The 22363-nt window shown below is 47.1% G+C and overlaps 1 protein-coding gene across 1 annotated transcript; it reads right to left on the bottom strand.

Moving 5' to 3' along the window:
- Positions 1–2663: 2663 nt before the first annotated feature.
- LOC107535044 (betaine--homocysteine S-methyltransferase 1) lies at positions 2664–18826 on the bottom strand. The gene is made up of 8 exons (XM_087815073.1): positions 18794–18826; positions 15068–15200; positions 11095–11195; positions 9963–10154; positions 9408–9555; positions 6588–6770; positions 4919–5147; positions 2664–3132 (listed from the first exon to the last, which is right to left on the bottom strand). Exons 1-8 carry the CDS (start codon positions 18824–18826, stop codon positions 2949–2951), a joined length of 1203 nt encoding a protein of 400 aa, XP_087671199.1. The 3' UTR covers positions 2664–2948.
- Positions 18827–22363: the final 3537 nt, after the last annotated feature.

Here is a 22363-nt window from a genome sequence, read left to right as displayed (position 1 = left end):
TCATCTATCCAAGGCTAACAGAATGCCTCCCGCTGCTTGAGAACTGGGAGCATTTTCTAGCGTTTCCTTTCCCTCACCACACTCCTTCCAGTTTTTGCCAAATGACCCTGCCCTTCCTACCACCGTCTGTGAGAAGTCTTTGCCTTTGGCTGCCTTTCTGTTGTTTTCCATTCAAATACTCTCAACCTTCATTTGCTCCTGGAGGTGTTCAGAAATATTGGGTCTTGTTACCTCTGTAACACGCTCACTGTCAGGCAGTTCCGAGCACTCCTCTATTTTCCTCAAGTTAACTACTTCATCCTTTATTGTGTAAGAATCACAGTTATCTACCTGGCAGGTAACGCATGGAAGGTTCCAGACTGGCCAAAGGTGTGTTATTGACTAACAGAGAAGCTGTTTGGGAAAAAAAAAAAAAGTCTGTGTAATGCTCGCAGCCAACCAATGTGCTCAAAGCTGGGAAAAATGAAGAGCTGGGGGACATGGGGATCGGGTTGGAGACATACGCAGTCTTCCTGGATGGGCGAGTTGTCTTGGATATGATTCAGTGATCCACATGTCTTAGAAAAAAGGCTAACAAGAAGAAGGAGGGCTACAGATATTTCTGCCATTTAATGTTACAGTTCATTCCGATGAAACAGCTTAGGTTCAAAGCGAAATAGAGCAGCCCAGGCATTCCCTGCTGGGGACTTGCTGCCCCCCTCTGGAGAAGTTGGGAACTGAAGCTTTTGATCCCTTCTGTCTAGATGGGTCTCACTAAGGCCTGCACTGGCCTGATTCCCTTACCAAGCGGCGCTTTGCTGCATAGTAAGGAAGTGTCAGGCCATAAATCGCAAATGGTTTATTCAGTGAGTTTACACTGACTGAGTAATGCAAGGGCCTTTATTTCCTGGCCTGAGGATGAACTCAGTCTTTTGACCCATCTGTCCCAATTCCACTCCTCTTCTACCTAGAATCCAAGCTAAAAGCAGCCTTGGACTAGCAGAAGCCCTTCCTGACTCGGCACCCTGTCTCGCTTAGTCACCTTATCCTTAAAAGGGAGAGCTTGGACTTGTGATCTCTAAGGTCCCTCTGGTTCTGACTATAAAAATATATTTACCAGTGAAAAATGCCTATTTAACATAAAGAAACTCTGAAGTATTAAATGGGCCTTGTTCCCTTTTAATGAACAAGATTTCTGGAAATAAAATGAATGTACTTGGTAGACAGGCTGAATTTCAAATTTTTTCTCCAAAATGTGAAATGTGCCACTAGGAGGCAGTGTTGACATAAAGTTCATTTAAGCACATCTATAATTCCTTTTGAGGGAATGGTTTTTAAATCAAAAGATATAAGAGTGATTAGGGGTTACAGTGTTTTGGAGGGCAATAAAGTTCTGAAAAGAATATCAAAGGGGCAACCATCTTACACAGTACTAGAACAGTAAATCCAATAAAAGTTTCTGTCATCTGTAAATGAAAGCATTAAATACTGAACGGGATTGAGAGTGAGAAGTGGTAGATAGCAACTTAAAAAAAAAAAGTGGCATTTTAGTCTCCTCTAATTTCACCTCAGTCATATGCAGCCTCTGAGAGCTGTGTGCTGCTTTGGTTCCATTTCTGTGCATTGGGGGGTGAGGGGTGGATTGCTAATTACTTTTGTAAGAAAATTCTGGAAATTTATTTTCCTTTTTAATACTGCTGCCTTCTCCTTTAAAACTCCAGCATACTTTTGAAGAAGGAAGGTGGTATTATTTTTTTTAATTGGTGGATAAACTGAGGTAGAGAGATTTCATATAGGACTTAGCAAATTATAGAATGAAGAATCTAGGACCACCAGGATAGTCTCATTGCTCTTATTTTTTAAATAGATGTTCAGAACAGCTAACCAATCCAAGGATGTTTAAGAACAGCATGGACTCTTCTCTTTCCTAGTACATGAAGGGTAGCCGTGTTTATTCTAATGGTCTTGCGTCTTCAGGCTTGAGCTCTCAGAAGAGAGTAGATAGTATCAGCTGAAAATACATTTCTCAAAAACCCATTTCTGGGTTTTTTCTTAAAATTATACTTTCTTTAACCTACCAAAGTAACACATACTTGTTGTTCCTCAGACTTACCTGCCGGAGGCATTTACATACATTCAGTTTTGGGTGGAATGGAGAGGGCCTACATACCAGTCCCTTCCCAGCCCCTCCCTACTGGTTGGTACGTTTCTTAGCAGTAGAAATGGATCAGCAGAGAGAGAACAACTCTGGGCTTCAGATACTTATTGACCAGGCCCCATATTACTTATCTGCTAAGAATAAACGTAAAGAAATAGAAAAGTCCTCATAGCTGAAGTATCCCATAGCAGTTTTTCAAACTATGGGCCAAAACCCGTTAATGGATCATAAAATCAATTTGAAGGATCTCGGCTAGCATGTTTTATAAATAAAACAGTATGGAAAGAAATGGAATACAAAATAACAGAATGGGTCACACACTTTATTTCAGTAATCATATGGTATGTGCTTTACTGGGCCATCATATAAATTGTGTTTCTCGCTAAGGATCATGTTCAGAGGAGCTTGGAAGCCACTTCCCTGCGTCACTCTATCTGTCCCTGCCTGGCTGCTGACCCATGTATGACAGCTCCTGTCCAACCCCCTTACTAGCCTGCAGACTTCTCCAGGTGGGGTTAATGTCCGAATCACTCCATTGTCCACGGCGATTTCCTGAACACCTTACCGGGTGGGTGCTTAGTAAGCCTGCTTAAGATTTACTTCATGACTTATTTTGCTTCTAAGGAAACTTCTAAAACATACTTTTAAAATCGTGAGGCACTATTTGAAATTCTATTTTGCTCAGCTCACACCAATGTTGTGTATAAGCTGGTGTCAACACGAGCGCTGCATTTTAACTGTCTTTTCCTCATTTCTAAGAACTGTGGCCCAAACAGAAAAGAATTCACAGAACTGGGTTGTGTTGAGGCTCCTACGCGGATCTGAATTTCTGTTTTTCAAAGAGCTCTTTCAGCTGCTGCTCGGTGGTGGCTTCCTTCTGCTGCATCAGCAAGGAGGTTCCTTTGGTCACTCCCCAGGCATCGGGCTTTGACATGGCGGGGTTGTAGGGCCTGCCTGAGGCTATCCGGAGATTCTCCCAGTACTCCTTCCTGGCCCTGGGCCAAGAACAAAACGCACGTTAGCCTCCGCTGAGAGGGTCTCTGTGCGCCGGCCTGGGACACAGAGCCTCCGTGGCGCCAGGGCTGCACTCGGACTGTGTGCATTAGAACACACTGATTAACCTGTACTAAGACTACCCCCTCAGAATCTGGTGGGTCTAGATTAGTTTGAATTTCTGCTTTTAACCTATACATAGGGATCAAAAGCTAAGAAGTACAACAGAGACACTTTCTGATTTACCCTGCTCCCAGCCTCGCTTTCTGCCACTCCACTCACGGCCGGCTGGGCCCCACTTGCTGCTCTCCCCAGCGCCTGGATGGCCCCCACCTCTCACTCCCTGGGTCCTGCCGCCTCTCCCCACCGTCTCCTCTAGTTCAGGCCTCAGCACGTCGGGTATTCTAGCAAAGGCTGCCCGCCGGTTCCCGGTCTCCAGGCTATTAAAACTTGCTAACTTGCAAGTCTTGCCCTGGACCACTTGGGACGCAGCCCCAGGCTCCTCACTGCCTTTGGGATGAGGCCATCGTCAACGCGTGAGCACGAATAAAAGCCTGCCTCCCCTTCCTGCCTTCTACCTGCTGTCCAATTCCGTCTCCGATATTCTCCAACTTCTAGTTCCTCAACACGCCACTCTCTTCCCACCTCAGTGCTCGCCTGTAGGCTGTTCCCTTGTCTGATGATGTAGTCCACCCTTCGAAATTTTGCTTGGGCACCAGGTCTCCGAGGGACCCTGCATCCACCCCTCTCTGCCTTTCGCCCCCACGGGCCATTAGCTGCCCTGCTCCCCCTGTGAGTGTCTTCGCCTTTGGCCTTTCTTGGCCGATTTGAACTTACCTGTTTACCTCTCTGCCTACCAGACTGTCCGCTCCTCGGTCCAGCTAGCTACCTCGGTGTCCACAACAGTGTCTGACATAGTTCTGCTCAGTTCACGTCGGCTCAACAGGGCAGACCCGCTCCCTCTGCCTGGCCGCTCACCCTCCATCGCCTCTGTCTCACGGAAGCCTACTTAGCCCTTCAAAACCCAGCCCAAAAAACCCCTTCTGCTAAAGTATCTTTCTCTTAGGCAAACATGGTGCTTCTCTTCATTGTTATTTTTTATCCATGCTTCTAGTGTTAAAGCAGTTACCACAGTATAATACATTGGCTTTCTTATCCATGTTCCCCAGGATACTGTGAGACCCCCGGGCCAGGGACCACAGCCTGCCTGTGACCGACCCTCCCTCCCTCCCTCCCTCCCTCCCTCCCTCCCTCCCTCCCTCCCTCCCTCCCTCCTTCTTTCTTTCAGCCACAGCTTTTCATTCCTCTACTCCTACTGCCCTACACACTGCGTAACATAAAAGCTATTCGTTTATTGTTCATCTTCTCCATTGGAATGTAAGCTTTGAGGGCAAAGACCTTTTCCATCTTACCCACCACTCCATTCCTGGCTCCGAGAATTGTGCTTGGCACAGAACAGGCGCTTAAATAATATTTGTTATATTTAAGTTATACTTAAATCTTAAACAATCAACTGATTCAGTGTCAGTGTCCACCACATGGATGGTGCCCTCCTAGAGCATGCGGTCGCATTTCACTGCAACTTACATTACTTATGTTCTCTATCCCTAAGGAATTCTCTAGAAATCGCTCCATCAGGATGTTTTACAGACGTCTCTGTGAGAGAATTTAAGGGTAACTGACTATCATCACTCAGCAAATCAGCCGCACTCTTTACGATGACCTCACTTGGACATATCCACAACCTACGAAAGTTTGGTTTGGCAAATATAGTGTAAAGGTTCTTACCTGGCTCTAACCCAGGGTTTGGTGTGCATGTTGAGGCCACTTCCCCAGCTGCCATGTTTTTCTGAAGCTGGTGGCAAAAAGCCCCTTTCTGGGGCCAGCTCCTCCGCAATCGCCCTGATGTGGTAGGGCTCGAATCCACAGCACCCGCCGATGAACCTGACCCCCAGGTTGTAGGCCTCTCTGGCATATTTTTGAATATCCCACCTGGTTGCAACTCTGGGCTCCAGTCCTGCAATAAATGGCATTATGCCCAAATTAAATATTTATATATATATATTTAACATAAACAATGATAATAAGTACGTGATCTTCAATAAATGAGTTAAATACGTTTTCAATATTTAATTCTTAACTTTTCAAAAGGGCTAGCTACTCTGCGTCCCCGTGTCCAGTGTGAAATGCTGTGGTAGCCAGGCTTCAGGAGGAACCCCGCCCCCTGGTGTTCGCACTCTTGGGTAGCCCCCTCCTGCATTTTATCGGGTTGGTCTGCGAGACTAGTGGAGTATGGCCGAAGGGGTGGTCTCCGACTTCTGAGGCTGCATTGTAGAAGACATTATGGTTTCTGCCCTGTGCTCTCTTGGAACACTGACCCTAGGGAAAGCCAGATGCCACACTGTGAGAACTCTCAAGCGTCACAGTGGGAAGGCCCATGAGCTGAGGAACTGAGGCCTCCAGTCAACAGACAGCAAAAAATTAACACCGACCCCCAAGAGCCAACTAAGAGAGCTTAGAGGTAGATCCCCCAGCTCCCATCAGGCCTTCAGATGACTGTAGTTCTGGCCAACGCCTGGGATGCGACATTTTTAGAGCCCCTGAGCAAAAGCCACCCAGCTAAGCTGCTCCTGAATTCATGATGCACAGAAACTGAGATCGCAGGTACGAAGTTTTGCAGTAATTTGTTATACAGCAATAAAGAACACAAATGCATTGTCATTCTCCTTCCATGGTTCTTCTAGAGTGATTTTATAATACTTTACTTCTCCAAGGGCCCCTATAGGATACAAAATGTGCTTAGAATGGAACAGGAGGCTGGCCATGCTCTGGCTCTGCTGATACCTCTGGCCTTGATTTTCAAGGTAGACTCACCCCCACTTCAAAAACACACTAAAAGACGTCATCCCTCTGCCTAGACTGCGAGTACGCCCTCACTTCATCTGCCTGGTCTCTTCATCAAATTTGTCATGCAGTAGCCCAGGGACGGTGTCTTCCCTCCACCCTAAAGCTCTGGAGTATCTGAGCAACATTCAGAATAGAAGAAAAGGATCTTGGAGGTGACCTGGTTCTAACTTTATTTTTCTGATGAGAAAATTAAGATTTAGAGGAACTAAGGAATTTTGCTAAGATTACACGACTCAGCAACAGAGCTGGAACCAGAACAAAAATCTTTGCTGATCCCACCCGTGAGGGCATCCTTTTTACCAGCCTACAAGTATGACTGACTGGTCGCCTATCTAGGTCTTGATTCAACTTTGGTTTTACATCTAAGTTTAGGTCTTTTTTGCCTTTCCTTCTACGCCTGTCTAATATCAAGGGATTTGTGGCTGCAGAGAGAAAAGCTGGGGGCTGGAGATGAGATAGGCAGACATTTCTTCACTATGATAAAGCTCTAGATTTATTTGGAATCTGTCAAACGTAAAGACATTGAGACAGTGTATGGAATGTGTCTTACCAAAGGGGAATTCTGGCAGGTCGATAAATCCCTGTTTGCCGCAGTCGGGAGTGTGGTAGGCCAAGGGCTGACTCATCAGGTGGGCTTTCAACCCGGCTGCCTGCAGGCCTTCTTTCATGAGCTTCACTGTTTGCAGACTAATTGTGGGGTCGAAGTGGCAGTTCACACCCACGATGGCAGCTCCTGTGAGTGGGAAGGACATTTTAACTATAGGGATCCACCAGCATACCTGGAGGCCCACTCTCCTCTCTCCATCAGGGAGCTTTCATTTGGAACGGTGCATCTGGAGGCATAGTGCTTGATCCATGCTTCCTGCAAATCTCTCTTTACCTCTGGGTGAGAACAATTGCTAGCAGGCAGCAGGTACTTTCTGTGAAAAGTGCTTTGAAGAGTCTGGTATAATTGAAGTGTCGTTTATGCACACTTGGCTGTCCATCTTTTCCCCCAAAAAAGTCATTATTAGAGGGTTTTTAACTTCAAATTGCAGCAGTCAATTTTTCAATCTCTGACATTATGTTGCAAGCACAGTAACCTTTCAGCAGTCCCCGCTGCTAGGTGACACCCATGGCTACCACACCGCTCATCTGAGGGATACGTCAAGGTCCCCTCTCCTCAGGCCGATTTAATAATATCACTAAAGCAGAGTCCGGAGCAGAGCTGATGCCACAAGCTGTGGCATCCAGTGGTCCTCCCTGGGCTGGGTCTGCCGTTTGCTCTGCATTCTTGTTGCAGTCAGGGCTCCCTCCTGGTCATTCCTCTGAGGCAGCTTTCATAGGGGAACCCATGACCTAAACCCAGTAATTGCTTCTCTGTTTTCATTTTACTCTACCTCTCAGCAGCATTGGATCTATCAGGCCCCTCCCTCCTTCGTCAACACTCTCCTTCTTTTGGTTTCTGAGAACTTTCCATACTCCCCGAGTGTTGCTCCTACCTCCCTGGCCGCTTTTAGTGGGTATTATGTGCCCACCCCTCCTCAAGGCTAAACCTTTCAATCCTGCAGTTTCCCAGGGTCCCACTGAGCCATATTCTGCTCTTCAACTACATCTCCTTTTCAGTCTCGGGGCTTTCAATACCATCTATATCCAGAACTCTCCTAAACTTCTCTCTCTAACCTCACAATTCTCAGGTCCAGAATTGTATATTCAACAGCTTACTTAACATCTTCTCTTGGATCTTGACTACCTTTCTCCCCACCTCCCCCTTTTGGATGATCTGTTGCCAGAATTTTTCTCTCCTTGCTTGACTTCCTTCTGCTAATGAATTAATCATACGTTGGCTATTTTGGGGATATCTATTAGGTATAAGGGCCATTGTAAGGAGTTCTAGAGAAATATAAACATAGGATGTAGTTCCTGACACCAAGAATTTTATAATTTAGCACAGGGCTTTCCAAGGTTTGCTCCATGAAAATAAGGTTCTATGATCCATTAAGTTAGGCAGTAGCTATGTCCCCTTCTAGGATACTGTCAATATACCTGAACATATCAAAGGCTCTGAAAAGGTCTGTAGTAGAGAGACCTGCTTAACTTGGTTTAACATAGCATTTTCTAAATGTATTTGACTATAGAACCCTATTAACATTCCCACAGGCTAGAAAATGTTGACTGAGGATATTCCAAATGAGGGGTATAAACAATGTTCTAGTTCCTGAGAGGAGGGATTGATACGTGGGGGTAAGGATGATTATGTAAGGGTAAATGGAGGTAGAGTTCGAACTAACATTGGAAGACAGGCTTATTCGATGGATATTAGATAGATTTATTAGACAGATATTTATTACAGACCTATTATGTGCTAGGCACAGGGCCCTCAATGCTGAGACAAAGAGAGTGCCTGCCCTCTTAGATTTTACAATCTAGTGAGAGTCAGACATTAAAGAGAAACAAGTGAGATAAGTGGGAAGTGCTACAAAGGACATAAGTAGGGTACAGTGATTTCAAACACTGTAGCCACCTACTCTGGACAGAATGGTAAGGGAAGGATGAGATGCAGGCCAAGAATCCTTGCCAATGGTGATGATGAAGGCCTGCTCTGATCTTTTAGAAATAAGTTAACTTCTCCCCCCATTTTTATATTACCAAGCAAAAATTAGTATTATATAACTTCATTCCTAAATCTAGATAATTGTTATTGTCAATGACAAGTATGAAGTGACTTCCATAAAATAGCAGGAGTTGGATAAAAATCAGGAATTAAACAAATAGCCAATCACAGTCTCTATTCCACAGGGTGAGCTGGACTCTCCCACTGACACTGAGCTATTCCTTGGGTTTCAGACAAAACGAGGCAGCTTTGAAAACCATCCGCATTCTCACTAATTGAAGTGAAACCCAGTATTAGGGATGAAAATTATATAAAAAGATAAACTAGGTTGTCAGTATTTCATATCAAAGGGTTTTTAAAATTTATTATATTGGGCACAAAAAGCAAAGCATACCAGTAATTTTATGAGAGTGGAAAAACTTTGGCAGGCAGGGAAACTGATTTAAAAGTTATTAATGTTTAAAGACCTCAACTTGAGATAAGTTTAAAATAAAACACAATTTTTCCAAATGCTCCTTCGGAGTTACCGAAGTTCTTCTCATTCCTAGTTGTTAAACCTTTAGCATAAGCCTAGTTGCTCCTTTCAAAAGGCTGGTATGTGTGTGCGTCTTTTTATGTTTTTAACACTTAGGACTCAACAATATTAATATTCCTAAAAAAAAGTAAATTAATGGTTTTCCTGTTAATAAAAGTAGTAAGTGATCCACAGATGGACCTGCATTTGTATGTTATTTTAAAAGACTCACTAATTGCAAACTGATCAAAATCCATCATCACCTGCTTTAACCAGGCGCACTGCGCACTCGCCGGGGGTCACGCCGTGCAGGTCTCCCTCGGGGCCGATGCACATGGTCGCTGCCACTGGCTTCCCGGAGGCTTTCAAGGCTTCCACCGCCCACACGGCCTCTTCAACATGTTCAAAATACTGAAATACGGCAAGGGTAAGGAGCTTTTAGCCTTGTTTCTCTAGAACAATTTGAAAACTTATTCCATTGCTTAATAATTAAATTATCACTGGATGAGTGATTTTCAAACTCTGCATTTAAAATATTTTGAAAATCGAGAATGTGAAATTGAGAACCATTGGCATTTTTAAAAGAAACAGAATGGTGCTTTCTTACTGTGAACTGCAGTCAGAATGTTTGAGGAACATTGTGTTAGATTAACTGAATCAAATTTAGGGGAGCCCTAAACTGGGAAAAGACTTTGAAACTAAACATTGTTATTACTCGTCATGATTGGCACCTACTCTCACATGGTCCTCATGCAAGCGGAGGGCAGAGAAAGCGTATTAAGTGTCCGTGTCTCATCTCTGGTTACGTCTTTGCTTACCTCTGCGATCAAGAAGTCCACATTCTTCTTCAGGAAGACCTCTAACTGTTGCTGAAATACTTTCTTAACTTCCGTTTCACTCTTGCAGCTGAGGTAGGAAGGTGTCTGACTCACGCCTCCTGCCACCAAGGCGTCCCCCTCGTCGGCCACTTGCCGGGCAATGTCACAAGCAGCTTCATTGACTTTCTGCCCCTAAAATGGTGGGTACGTGATACATCCACATTTTTATGTGAAATTGAAACAAAATTCGTATTCAAATGTCCACACCTCAGTTGTGCGCTACGCTAGCGATCTGATTCCAGACAATGACAGTGATGGAAGCGCTCGAAGCTTTACCAGGTTGAGCAAGTTGCAGTAACAATAACATCAATAATAGTGATGAGAAAATAAACCTAACAATGGCATCTAGGATGTTCCATTATATACCAAAGATCTGTGAGAGGGTAAAAGTCTTCACATGGGGCCTTCCAATGCCTCAGCTGCACTCAGAGGAACAGGGGTGATAATGAGGCTCGTTTGTCTTTATGACAAATAAAAACAAAATTCAATGAAAGTGACTACAGAATTCATGACTTTTTGTCTTTCTGTATTTTCTCAGTTAACAGATAAATGTATCACAAGTAAGGTCTTTTCTAATATTTAGACATTAAAAATGAACATGTCCCCAAAACCTCCAGTGCAGGGCTCACAGATTCATGGAATTTTGAAATCTCTCTCCCTGCTGGAGGTGAAGAAGCTGAGGCCTTGATGGGGCAGGTAAGTGGCTTGCCCAGCGGCACACAGTCGATTGTGGCTGAGTCAGGAGGATTCCAGGTTCACTGACCTCTTGTACCTACGACCTTTCCCCTACACTGTGCCACCTTCCAAAGCCCGCGAAGATGACAGTTTGTAAGGATGCCCACTCAGCAGTCAGGGGCCCGAGAGAATCGTTCATCATTAAATGCCTTTCCGCCGCCCTGGGGGACCCCGGGTAAAACCTACGCATCAGCCACACATCTCATTGCTGTCGTATTTAAAGTGAGACAACGCTCTTTGGAGGCTCGACACCTCTCTGTGAGAACCCTGCCCATGACGAGCGTCTGCCAGCCTTCTGGTGCCACGCGGCTGTACTCACGGATATTTTCTCTGCCACGTAGTTGCCCCTGTTCTCCAGCTTGTCCTCGCTCGCATAGAAGGTGAAGGTCTGCATGACGTTGGACCCGGCTCTGAGGAACTCGCGGTGAAGCTGGCGGACTGGGGGGAACAGGAGAGGCATTCATGGCTGGGGGCTTCTTAACCCGCCACGGTTTCAAAAGGCTCCAAGATAACAGGGACATAGCTGCTTAACTTCCTGCGTGACACCCGGGGCCTCTCGCCAGGGAGAAGAGATTTCTCCCATGGAGCGGGGTGAAGGAACGAGGGAGGTCCCAGAGAGGGGGATCGTTTCAGCGCTTTTTGCCAGGTAGCGGAGGTAGGGAAGGACATTCCCCACAGAGGGAACGGCCTTAGCGAGGTCAAGGAGGCAGGAACAGGCGTGGCATTGGCGGGGGCAGGAGGAGCCTGAGCAGCTGGAGGGGAGGGCGTGTTGGAGAAGCGAAGGAGATGCGGGTGGAGAGGTGGGCTGGCTGGCAGAGTGAGGAGCCCAGGCTCCAGCCACAGGTGCGGGGGCAAAACCAGCCGTTCGTAAGCCACTGAGGGATGGGATTAGCTCAGTGTTTCCAAAAAGCGAGTGGACTAAGTACTGGAGCAAGGTTCCCAAACGTGTCCGTGGGTGAGCGCCAAATGACAAAGCTTTCCCAGGGTAGAGGAATCATGGTAGGAATTTTTTCCATATAACCAAATGTATTCAGTTTAAAGAATTATCTATCCTTTGCTCTAAAATAGGGGTCCTAACCCCTGGTTGCCCACTGGATCCCCTGCAGGCTTTTTAAACGTTATGGATGCTAGGGTAATCCCACAGATATTCTGATTTAACTGGTTTGGGGCAGGGCACAGGCTCTTTTTTAAGGTTTCCCAACAAATTCTTATTTTCAGCCTTGTTGAGAACCACCACCATTCTAAGAGAGTGGAAAATGTTCATTTTGTAAAATGATAGACTTAGCTGGTGTTTGTTTTTGTCAGGGGAATTCACTGGGCAAAGAAAGAAATCAGCAATCTGGTGTCAGTCCCTGAAATTTATTTTGAAATTTCAGAGGCCTGTAAAACCCAACGGTCTGGAAGTCAGGAAGTTATTAGGACACTGGAGCTCTTAGCCCTGAGGGGCTAAGACTAGAGATGAGTCTGGCATCTTTGTATCCCAAGTGCCTAATAGACCACAGAGAACGTAGGAAGCTCATCTTTTGTTTTTAAATAAACAAATAAATGAGGCAAGAAAGCTTTTGAATTTTAGAAAATGGGTTTCCAAGCTTGAAGCCAAATCTTTGTTTTCACAATCATGGAAACTTTAGTTCTCAGTGGGAATTTAAAAGGATGCCTAAATCACGGGGCCTCAAACTTGTTTTAATTAGCAACAGAACCAAACCGATTAGAAACACCTTCTTTGGAGTCCCCCTATGAGTCAGATGAGCGGCTGCTGCTGGAGCAGGGGCGCAGGGCCTGCAGACCAGGTGCCTGTACACCGGAGTAACACGGTTTATAACAGGGAGCCCCCCAGGGTGTCCCTGGGTGCATTTCCAGAGACTCTGTGAGAAGGTCCTGGAATGGTGTGCTAATTGTTTGTGTAGATGTACATTTTACAGCGCAGACAGTTCATACACTTCTATCAGATTTTTCCAGAGGGCAGTGACCCAGCTCCGTTCTTAATTGACTTGATTGTTACACGGAGCTGCTGAACACTGCAGCGCTTCTCAAGATGTGATCCAACTCAGACTCACGTGGGGACAACTGTCATGAATTCAGATGCTTTAGACCCTTCCAGACCCAGCAAACCCCAATTCCTTGCTGAATTCAATGCCAATCCCACTGGGTGGAAGAACCACAGCTTTTGGCATAAACTTCAGTAGGAGAATTAGTTCTGGTGATTTCTGGGTATCCTTCCAATTTCTATTTTCTGTGTTCTCTCCTCATAAGACTCCTGAGTCTCCATCCACTAACCAATAATAGAATGTGACTGGTCTCTATGACAAGGACACAGCTATACTGATTCATTACATTCGTGTTATGGCTTTAAGCTCTTCATTTACTAGTTTTATCTTAGCATCACAGAAGCTAACTTTACCCCGTCGCTGGACTGGGTTGAGCTTACAAATTCTTACATCCTTACCATTTTTAAATGAGGCATCGTGTAGGGAAAAGGTCATGGGCACAAGAGGTCGGTGAACTTGGAATCTTTCTGACTCAGCTACAATCAACTGTGTGACTTTGGCCCAGCCATTTACCTGCCCCATCAGGGTGACAATTTCTTCATCTCTACGATGGAAAGGGAGTGTCAGAATTCCCTGAGTCTGCGTCCCTACAGCACTGGGGCTGCTTGAGGACAAGTGTCCATTTTTAATGTCTAAATAATTACTTGTGTTACATTTATCTGTTAACTGAGAGAATACAGAAAGACATGATTTCTGTAGTCACTTTAATTGAATTTTATTCTTATTAATCTTAAAGGCAAGTCATCATCATGGTCACTATTTGCTAGGTAGTCTTCTAAGTGCCTCATAGGGCAGGGCATGTATTTAGCATCTGGGGGAAATGAAAGGTGTAAATTCACACTCTGAAAGAGAGCAGTGGTCAGTTTTCATGCTATTTTATGCAAATGAATTTGCACACCTGCAGGTGCTTTTCTAATTTAGGCTGGGCAATGGCTAGAACTGAGATAGACCCCAAAAAGTTTCCTGGGAAGCTGTACTGCATCTGAAATGTTTTTGGAGGACTGGTGCCTGGGCTTCACTTTTTAGTGCTGGAAATGGTGAGAAAGGGAAGGTTATGCTACAGGTCTGATCCAAGCCATTTTGGGACCAAATGTGTCTTTGCATCCAAAATTTGGGGAATTTTAGAAAGGGAATACAGTCTACATGCTATATATTACCTAGCACTCTCATTAGGGTCTGAAGTAGTAGCCCCCCCCCCCCAATCCAACACATTAATATTTATTTTGCATCAAAATATATGGCTAACCACACTAAATGGGATACAATGATAAATATCCTCACATTAGTTCAGGTCACATTTTGCCCCCAAATGATTTTGCTGTAAATTTATTATCCCACTGAAGAAATACTGCAAAATTTTATTTGACCTTTCAGAGTTCACTGTGGAATTCCAAAGACTTGCATTTCTCAAGTAAATTTACAAGGGTAATATCTAGCTATGCTCTGTACATATATAACTGGGAGGTATTATCTATATGCATATAATCTCCCTCAGGTTCCATCCCACCTCCCTTCCTGGCCGTAAAAGATTTGTGGTCAAAAAAGTAAAGTGAGAATAAGGCATGTGGGTACAGGCGCAGGCCAGGTAGAAAGCTGAATTTAAACAGGGTGCATTGAAATACAATGCACTGAACTAGTCAGCAGCTATGCAGAGGAGGAGGGCCTATGGGCAAGACCGCGACCGATACCGAACCGTTGAACCGAAAGGGGGTAAGGCGGGAAGGTGCACACGTGCAGGAGAATGGATAATAAACGAGAAGGTAGCAGGAAGGAGGGCTGAGAGCCCTGTCGGGGCTGAGGGCTGGCAGTGCAGGAGAGTGAGCAGGAAAGAGAGGCGGTGGTGGTCAGACAGTGAGGGCTGGTCACTGCGGTTTCAGAGACGGACGGCTATAGACCAGGGCAAGGCCTCGGCGTGCCGGGGGCGGGGCGGCGCTGGAGGCGGAGCTCAGCCGGGGATGCGCGGAGACCCAGGCCCCAACGGAAAGAAAGCCGGGTGGGTCATCGCGACGCACACTGAAGTCGCCTGGAGAGGCGAGGGAGGGAGGCAAGGCCAGAGAGGAAGGCAGCGAGCCAGATACCAGACTCCTCCGGAGCGAGGGCCAGGGATGGAGAGGCGAACGGCGCAGCAGGGGCGTCGCGCTCCTCCAGCAGGTGAGCCACACGCCCGCCGGCACCGCCCAGGCCTTTCGTAAGCGTCCCACCCGCGCGCCAGGCCCGCGCCTACACAGCGCCCTTATGAGAGCTGGGGCGGGCGTCACCAACCTGCTTCTGGGTGCTCCACGGCAGCCTCCGGGGTCCAGGGGCCTGCCTTCACGTAGCCCCTCTTCTCCAGGGCAAAGACAAACCCTCCATCTCCAATCACGACCTCGCCAGCGTTTAACCGTTCTAGGATGCCCTGCAAGGACGGGTGAGGGGAAGGAGAGGCGTTACTTGAGCTTTTCAGACACGTTTCTAGCTTCAGTGCCGTTGCCACCATATTTTTTGAGAAGTGTGATGTCTTTAGAATTCTCAGCAAGTTCACGTCTATTGTATAAGGTCGCGGCGCTCTCTCTAAGGCAAACAGCCAGCATGCTCACAGGATGAAAACCGCGTACACCCGGGCCGGGGGCGGTCTTTCAGGACATATTAAAGAGTTTTTAAGAATACGGTGGGAGGATGTGATGTTTGAAGCAATGCCTGCAGAGGGATTAAATGGAAAGATTTTGTTGTAAATCCTCAAATGAAAACTTAAGCACACATTCTTACGATGGCGAAGGCTAGTCTTTCTTCTGCTGATAAGCTAAAGAGATCATTCATGTTGGAAGTCGAAGTAGCATATAATACTAGTAAGGCATTTGGAAGATGGGAAAGTCACAGGACACTTGGTAAAGACAAAAGGAAGGACATACAACCTCAAAGGTGGTCAAGTCCCTTAAAGTCTTCTGTCTTTGGTGTTATAATTGTTCCTACAACAGCAGCTATGTTACGCTGCCCAGGGGTTATGAGTGTGGCTGTTTGCACTCTGCAAGTGCAAGATGACAATAACACGAAAAAGGCAGCTAAGTAAAGTATTTGTAAACTGATTTCCAGCCAAATCACCGTACTATTCGAGTCATTTACAGCACTGTGCAATAATTACCCCGGTGTTAATGTTCAATAGATCGATTTTGAACTAAATATTTCTAAAGGGCTTTGTGAATTAGGAAGTAATTTTCTAGTGTAACCATTTCTTTTTCATTCATAGACTTTAACAATAAAAGATACCCTATATTCAATTTAGGTCATTCTCTCTCATTTCATAAATGAAACATTAAGGCCCGGAATCTAAAAATTTAAATGGAGTCCGCCAGGTGGGGAGTATAGGGCCTCCTGATTCTTTTATTCATAAGTGGTGTCTAGATTCGATTTTAAATGGGAGTGGTGAGGGTGGGACAGCTCCGAAAAGACCATGTAAAGGAGTAACTTGGAATGTACTTACCTATTGTGTTCCATTTATTACCAATGCTACTTGCTAAAACAAATGCCGATGTAATAACAAGGGTCACATAAATCTGTGAGAGCCAATCATAGGACTGTGCATCCCAAGTCCCCCCTGCCTTTTTAGAGCCTCCCTCATTTTAATTCTCTTTCCCTCCACCGTGCCATCCTGTGCCATCCTGTGCCATCCTGTGCCATTTGGTCAGCTAGTGCTCAGAGAGAAGAGAAGATACAACTAACATTTTCACTTTAAAGTAAAATAGGAGGGTCACGTTCTGTTCCCTAATATCTGTTCCAGATAGAAAAACTTTGAAGCATAAAAGTCCAGGAGATAACAGTCAACTACAACAATACAGAATTGATCACATGCAGTTTTGAAATTCAAATATGTCATGATTTCAACGCGCCTAATGCTACAACTTTATGACCCAATTAATAAGAAAAATATATATATATATACTGCTAGTCAGTGCAGCCATGTAAAAAGCAAACAAGAATCAAATAAATGAGATAAGACTTGCTACTTTCATTTGACTGAAATAACTCATGATATTTTTGTTCAGTCACTTAGCAACTCTCATTGAACATGTGTGTGTTTTCAAACTCTAGTACCACAAATATTTAAATACACAGCATAGCTAAGAATCTGATATTTGCTGGTGGATGGCTAGTGGTGATTCCATTACCGCGTTCACAAATTCGTTGAACAATTGCATCTGGAAAAACAATCGCTTAGATTCTAGTGCATTTTTTAATTACCTGGAATTCAGACTTTTCTGTTCCTAAGCTAAACAACTTTGAAATAAAAGTGGAATGTGCTATGAAAAAAATTCTCATATTGTTTTGTGAAAAAGTATTACAAAACAGTATGGGTAATATCAGACCATTTTTGTATAAAAAGTGCATATTTGCCTAGACAACAAACTAGCAGAATATACTCTAAAATGTAGCAGATGGTGTTCATAAGTCTTTTCCAAGCTGTTTACAATGAACATATGTTAGCTTTGTAACATATATTATCATTTTAAACTCAAAAGTATAGACATATTATTGTCTATATTTTAACACTGACATATGTGTGGAAACAAGGTTACCAAAGAAACATTTTTTTTTTCATTTTATGTCCATCTTTTGCTTATATAATCCTTTAAAATTAATCCCTTAAAATGTTTCATTTTCTGAGTTTGAGTTAGAGAGTGGGTTAGAATCAATGGCTATAAGAATGGGGCCAAAACAAAAAAAAACTTTTAAAAAACCTCTGTAGGAATCATTCTTTTTTCCAGTCTACATCAACTATTCATTTAGTAGATTTACGGACGGGCAAAGATTCTCAGCCTAACTGAACTGGTGATAGCCTACAACTGTTTGCCACTCAACATCTTCTTCAGCATCTATTAATGCTGCGTGGCATTTTAAAATTTTAACTGGGTTAGCTTTTTTCTTTGTGTGGAGAGCTTTTGATTTGGAAGGGAAGGCAATGAGGATGAGAGGTGGACCTGCTCTCATGGTCCTTACAGCCTGGGAGCTACAGTTGGCCTGGCCCCCTCTGCCTCCTTACCCTCCCTCCACTGGGCACATTGACACCTAAAGGTCAAACATGTTTCCTGCTCCCTGCGTCCATCTCTTCCCACCCACCCAACCAGAGCCCCACAGCCAGTCCCCATCCATCATCCATCCACCAAGCTCGACGGAAGGGGACAGTCGGGACCAGAACACAGGTCCACCAGGGGAAGACACGTGCTTGTTATTAACCAGGTGCTGGAGATGTTTTAAAATCTTAGTAACAGCCCTTCCACCCTATCTTACGGCCTCTGTGCCCAGTTTCGAGGCCCTCGTGGTGCATTTCGTTGTCGCTGAAATCAAACTGAGGAAAACGTACCATTGCCCAACCAAGCAGCAGGGGAGGTGCGCGGAGCCCCACAGCGGGGAGGCGCGCGCAGGAAACTGTCGGAGCCCAGCGGCGCCTCGGGATCAGCGCGCGGAGGGGCGGGAGGGGCGCGGAGGGGCGCAGCGGGGCGCGGAGGGGCGCGGAGGGGCGGGACGGGCGCAGCGGGGCGGGAGGGGCGCGGAGGGGCGGGAGGGGCGCAGCGGGGCGGGAGGGGCGCGGAGGGGCGCGGAGGGGCGGGAGGGGCGCAGCGGGGCGGGAGGGGCGCGGAGGGGCGCGGAGGGGCGCAGCGGGGCGGGAGGCGGGCACACAGGCGCCGCACGCCGGCCCCGCGCCCCTCGCCGCGGGAGGGAAGCCCCGCCTGTGACCTAGGGGCTGCGGCTCTGGGCAGGGCTCTGAGGCTGGAGTCTCGGACGCTGGGGGCGCCCTGCAGTCGGGAGCCACGGAGATGTAGGGAGCGCCCGGGACAGGGGCAGGACTGAGGGGCTCGGAGGCGCCTGGGGCCTTGCAGGAGAAGCCCTGGGAGCCCCTTCTCCAGCCCGGCTCCCAGGACGCCTCTGCACTCCCGAGGCTGGGGGCTCGGATTCGGTGGGTTGACACCCAGAGCCTGGGCTGGGCTGGAGCGCGCTCGGGTCCCCAAGACTCACCTTCTTGGCCTTTTTGCCCCCAATGGGTGCCATGGTCGCGGTGTCCGGACTGGAGCTCGGCGGGATGCGGATCTAGGAGGCCAGCGTGTCCCCCTGCGCAGCCCAGAGCTGCCCACCGCGGCGCGGGGCGCTTTATACCCGCCGCTGGCTGTGGGGTGGTTTCCCGGCCTCCAACTGCGGGCCTCGCGCGGGGAACACGCCCACCGGCCTTTTATGAGGCCCCCCCCCCCCGGGGGACCTGACTTGCTGAGAGGGCCAGAGGAGATGATCGAGGCTGTGCTCCCAAATGGGTGAAACCAGGGAGAAGTAAAACAAGAAAAAAATGATAATATTATGAAGTCACCACTCCCCAGGCGTCAGGCCTCCCTGCTCGCTGTCCCTCCGTGCCCCTTGCGGGCCCCTGACTCTGATTCACTGCTCCCTTGCCTGGGATCCTCGGCCATTATTTACCTAAGCCACCTGTCAAGGCCCCCGCGAAGGCCATCCGTGCCCAAATATTTGCCCAAGGCTGCGGTACAAGATCGCCGGGTGAGGGGGCGATGCCCTGGAAGCCAGCCTGTCCTGTGTGATCCCTTGCGGGTTACATAAGGAACACAGGGCCAGCCTTCGCCGGGGGACCCGTCCTGACCCTGAGCCCCGGGCGCGTTTAAAAAGGCCTTCTGCCCTTGTAGCCAAACACGCCTTGCAGTTTCTAGCACAGGCGTTTTTAATAAAATTACTACTTCAACAATTGATCATGTCCACAGTTCAATGAGTTCACAGTTCACTTGCCATGTGCCGGCCCCGCATTAAGCCTGCGACAGACTCAGTGTAACTTGCGAAGGGCTGGGCCCCGCCTGGCACTCAGGGCAGTCAGAGGAGCTATCAGTGTGAGCTCTGCAGTGCCTTTGCCCCCTTCCCCGGGGACCAACTCCGCTTGGGCAGCACCTGGGGAGCGGGCTCTGCCGTGGCTGCTCTTGGGGGGCTGCCCATGTTCTTTGTTCTCGAGGAGGAAGGTCGTAGCTCTGACATCTTTAGCCTCCTACAAAGTGTTTGGGGTGGGAGACAAATCCCGAGTGGAAAGAGGAGGGCCCGGGCTGGAGATCAACCCCCTGTTTTATAGCCTCAAAAGCGAGGTCTTTCCCTAGTAACCCCATTTATTCATTCGACAAACATTTAAATACTGTTCATACAGTGTTTCAAATACCACGTATTGTTGGAGGTAAAGGACGGCTCTTCTTTTTTTTCAAGAGGGAGGTGCATCTCACATGGGTTAAGATGTCCCCCTTTTGCAAATGAAAGTGGCTTTTCCTAGATCTCCTTAGATGAAAAGTGTTTCACTTAGCCTTTAAGCCACTGAAGCGGGCTTATGTCCTAGCACCACATAAAACAGCGTTTGCCAACCATCGACATGGAAAGGGGCCAACCTCTGTGTGTCCTCTGGCAAGGCCAGTGTTTTTAAAACATTGCCTGTGAATTCCTTACGGGGAGCCTTCCCTTTGCCAGTCCGACCGCGCCCAGCTTGCTCTCCTGGGTCGCACGTTTACCTTAACTTAAAGGCGTTAGATTTTTCAGCGGCTGCTGTAAATGCATTGGGGATTATCAAATACACGGGAGATGCCCGTTGGTCTGAGTTCTACCAAACAGCGCCCCCATTGACGGTTTTACTTTCCTTATATTTCCCTCTTGCCCTAACCCCAGTTGCCACTGCCCGAAGGGCCAAGGCCGCCTGGGACCCCCTGGGAGTGAGTTCTGGGGAAGCTGGCTGTGCTCTTTTTATTTTTCAGATTTATCTTCAGTGTTGAAAGTATTGCAGACGCCCCCTTTCCCCCCACTGAGCCCTTCTCCCCGTCGCCCCGCCTCAGGCCTGCCCCGCGCCGTGGTCTGTGTCCACGGGCTATGCATATACGCATATGCTCTTTGGTTAACCTTTTCCCACCCACCCCCGCGCCTCCCCTCTGAGGGCCCTCAGTCTGTTCCGTGCTTCTATGTCCCTGGATCTGTTCTGTTCATCAGTTTATTTTGTTCTGTCGATTCCACATATGAGTGAGACCATGTGATACTTGTCTTCTCTGCCTGGCTCATTTCGCTTAGCATCACACTCTCTAGTTCCCTCCACACTGTCCCACAGGGTAAGAGCTCCTTCTTCTTCACAGCTGCGTAGTGCTCCACGGGGTAAATGCGCCACAGCTTTTTTATCCACCCACCTACTGATGGGCACTTGGGCTGTTTCTAGATCTTGGCTATTGTGAATTGTGCTGCTATGAACATAGGGGTGCATATGTTCTTTCAGATAATGTTTCGAGTTTCTTAGGGTATATTCCTGGAAGTGAGATCACTGGGTCCAAAGGCAGCCCCGTATTTAACTTTTTGAGGAACCTCCATACCGTTTGCCATAGCGGCTGCCCCAGTCGGCATTCCCACCAGCAGTGTACCAGGGTCCCCTTTCTCCACACCCTCGCCAGCACTTGTCGTTGTTGATTTGTTGATGGAGCCCTTCTGAAATCATGCTCTTTAGAGCCACTCTAAACTTTCTCTTCAGTAAACTGTTTCTCTAAAAAACCTTCCCAAACTCTTTCCAACCTCATGTACCGTGGCCCCTCCCACTAACCTGTCCCAGCAGAGAGGTCCCTTCTCCTGGTGGGGACAAGTTCAGATTCAGTGACACACAACCAGCTGCTGACAGGAAGCGGTCTGCCCTGTCAAGGTCATCACCCACAAACGCACCACGACTTTCGGACTGTGTGTAACCCCAGTCATTCTGAAACGCTTTTGTTGTTTAAAATGGATATTGGAAAAGAAAAGCCATAATTTCTTGGGAGAGCCGATCAAACCTTGGTTTTCCTCATCCTTGAACTGCTGAGAGGTGAACTAAGGCATCTGTTGCCTCTTTGTGTGGGAAAGGTGGAGTAGAGGCTATAGACCCCCTTTTCCCGTGGGGCTGCCGCGTGATGTCTGTGTGGCCTGCCAGCTCCAGCCTGTGGCTCCTGACCTGGGGAGTTATACCCCAGGAACAGCCCCATGTCCTGCAGGGGAAAACACCCCAGGCCGGTGGGTGTGTGGTGTGAGAAGGAAAAGGGAGAGATGGGGACATAAAGGAGAGATCCATGGTGGCTCGGGGAAAATCTGGCTGTGCGGGGGCAAGACGTGGCATCCAGCCCGGGTGGCTTAGACGTGAGCACCACGCCGAGGAGCTTGCATTGGACGGGAAACTCACTACTAGGTTGGAACCCAAGAGTCCTCCCCCGCCGGTTTTATTTCTCATAAAAAGCTTGATATTTTCTCAGTTTTGTTTACTATTGGTCTGCACATAACTGTTTTTACCAGTCAGCTGCATCTGACGAACATCTAGTGAGGGCTTTTAGCTTGGTGATGATGGAAACCTTCGTCCCTGTAAAGCATTTCTTTGGGGTGGGCTGGTGTGTGACTTTAGTCTACTTTAAGATTGTCACCAGTACACAGACCTTAGTTGACTTAGAAAAGTAATAACACATTTCTAAGCAGCAAAATCAACATCGCTCACCAGCTTCTGAATCTCAGGAATATAGGAATATATATATATTCACATTAATATATGTATATAGTAAGAAT

This window comes from Miniopterus natalensis, chromosome 3, assembly GCF_054644295.1.
Source record: "Miniopterus natalensis isolate mMinNat1 chromosome 3, mMinNat1.hap1, whole genome shotgun sequence".
Lineage (NCBI taxonomy): Eukaryota > Metazoa > Chordata > Mammalia > Chiroptera > Miniopteridae > Miniopterus > Miniopterus natalensis.
This window is presented reverse-complemented; position numbering and strand designations above follow the sequence as displayed.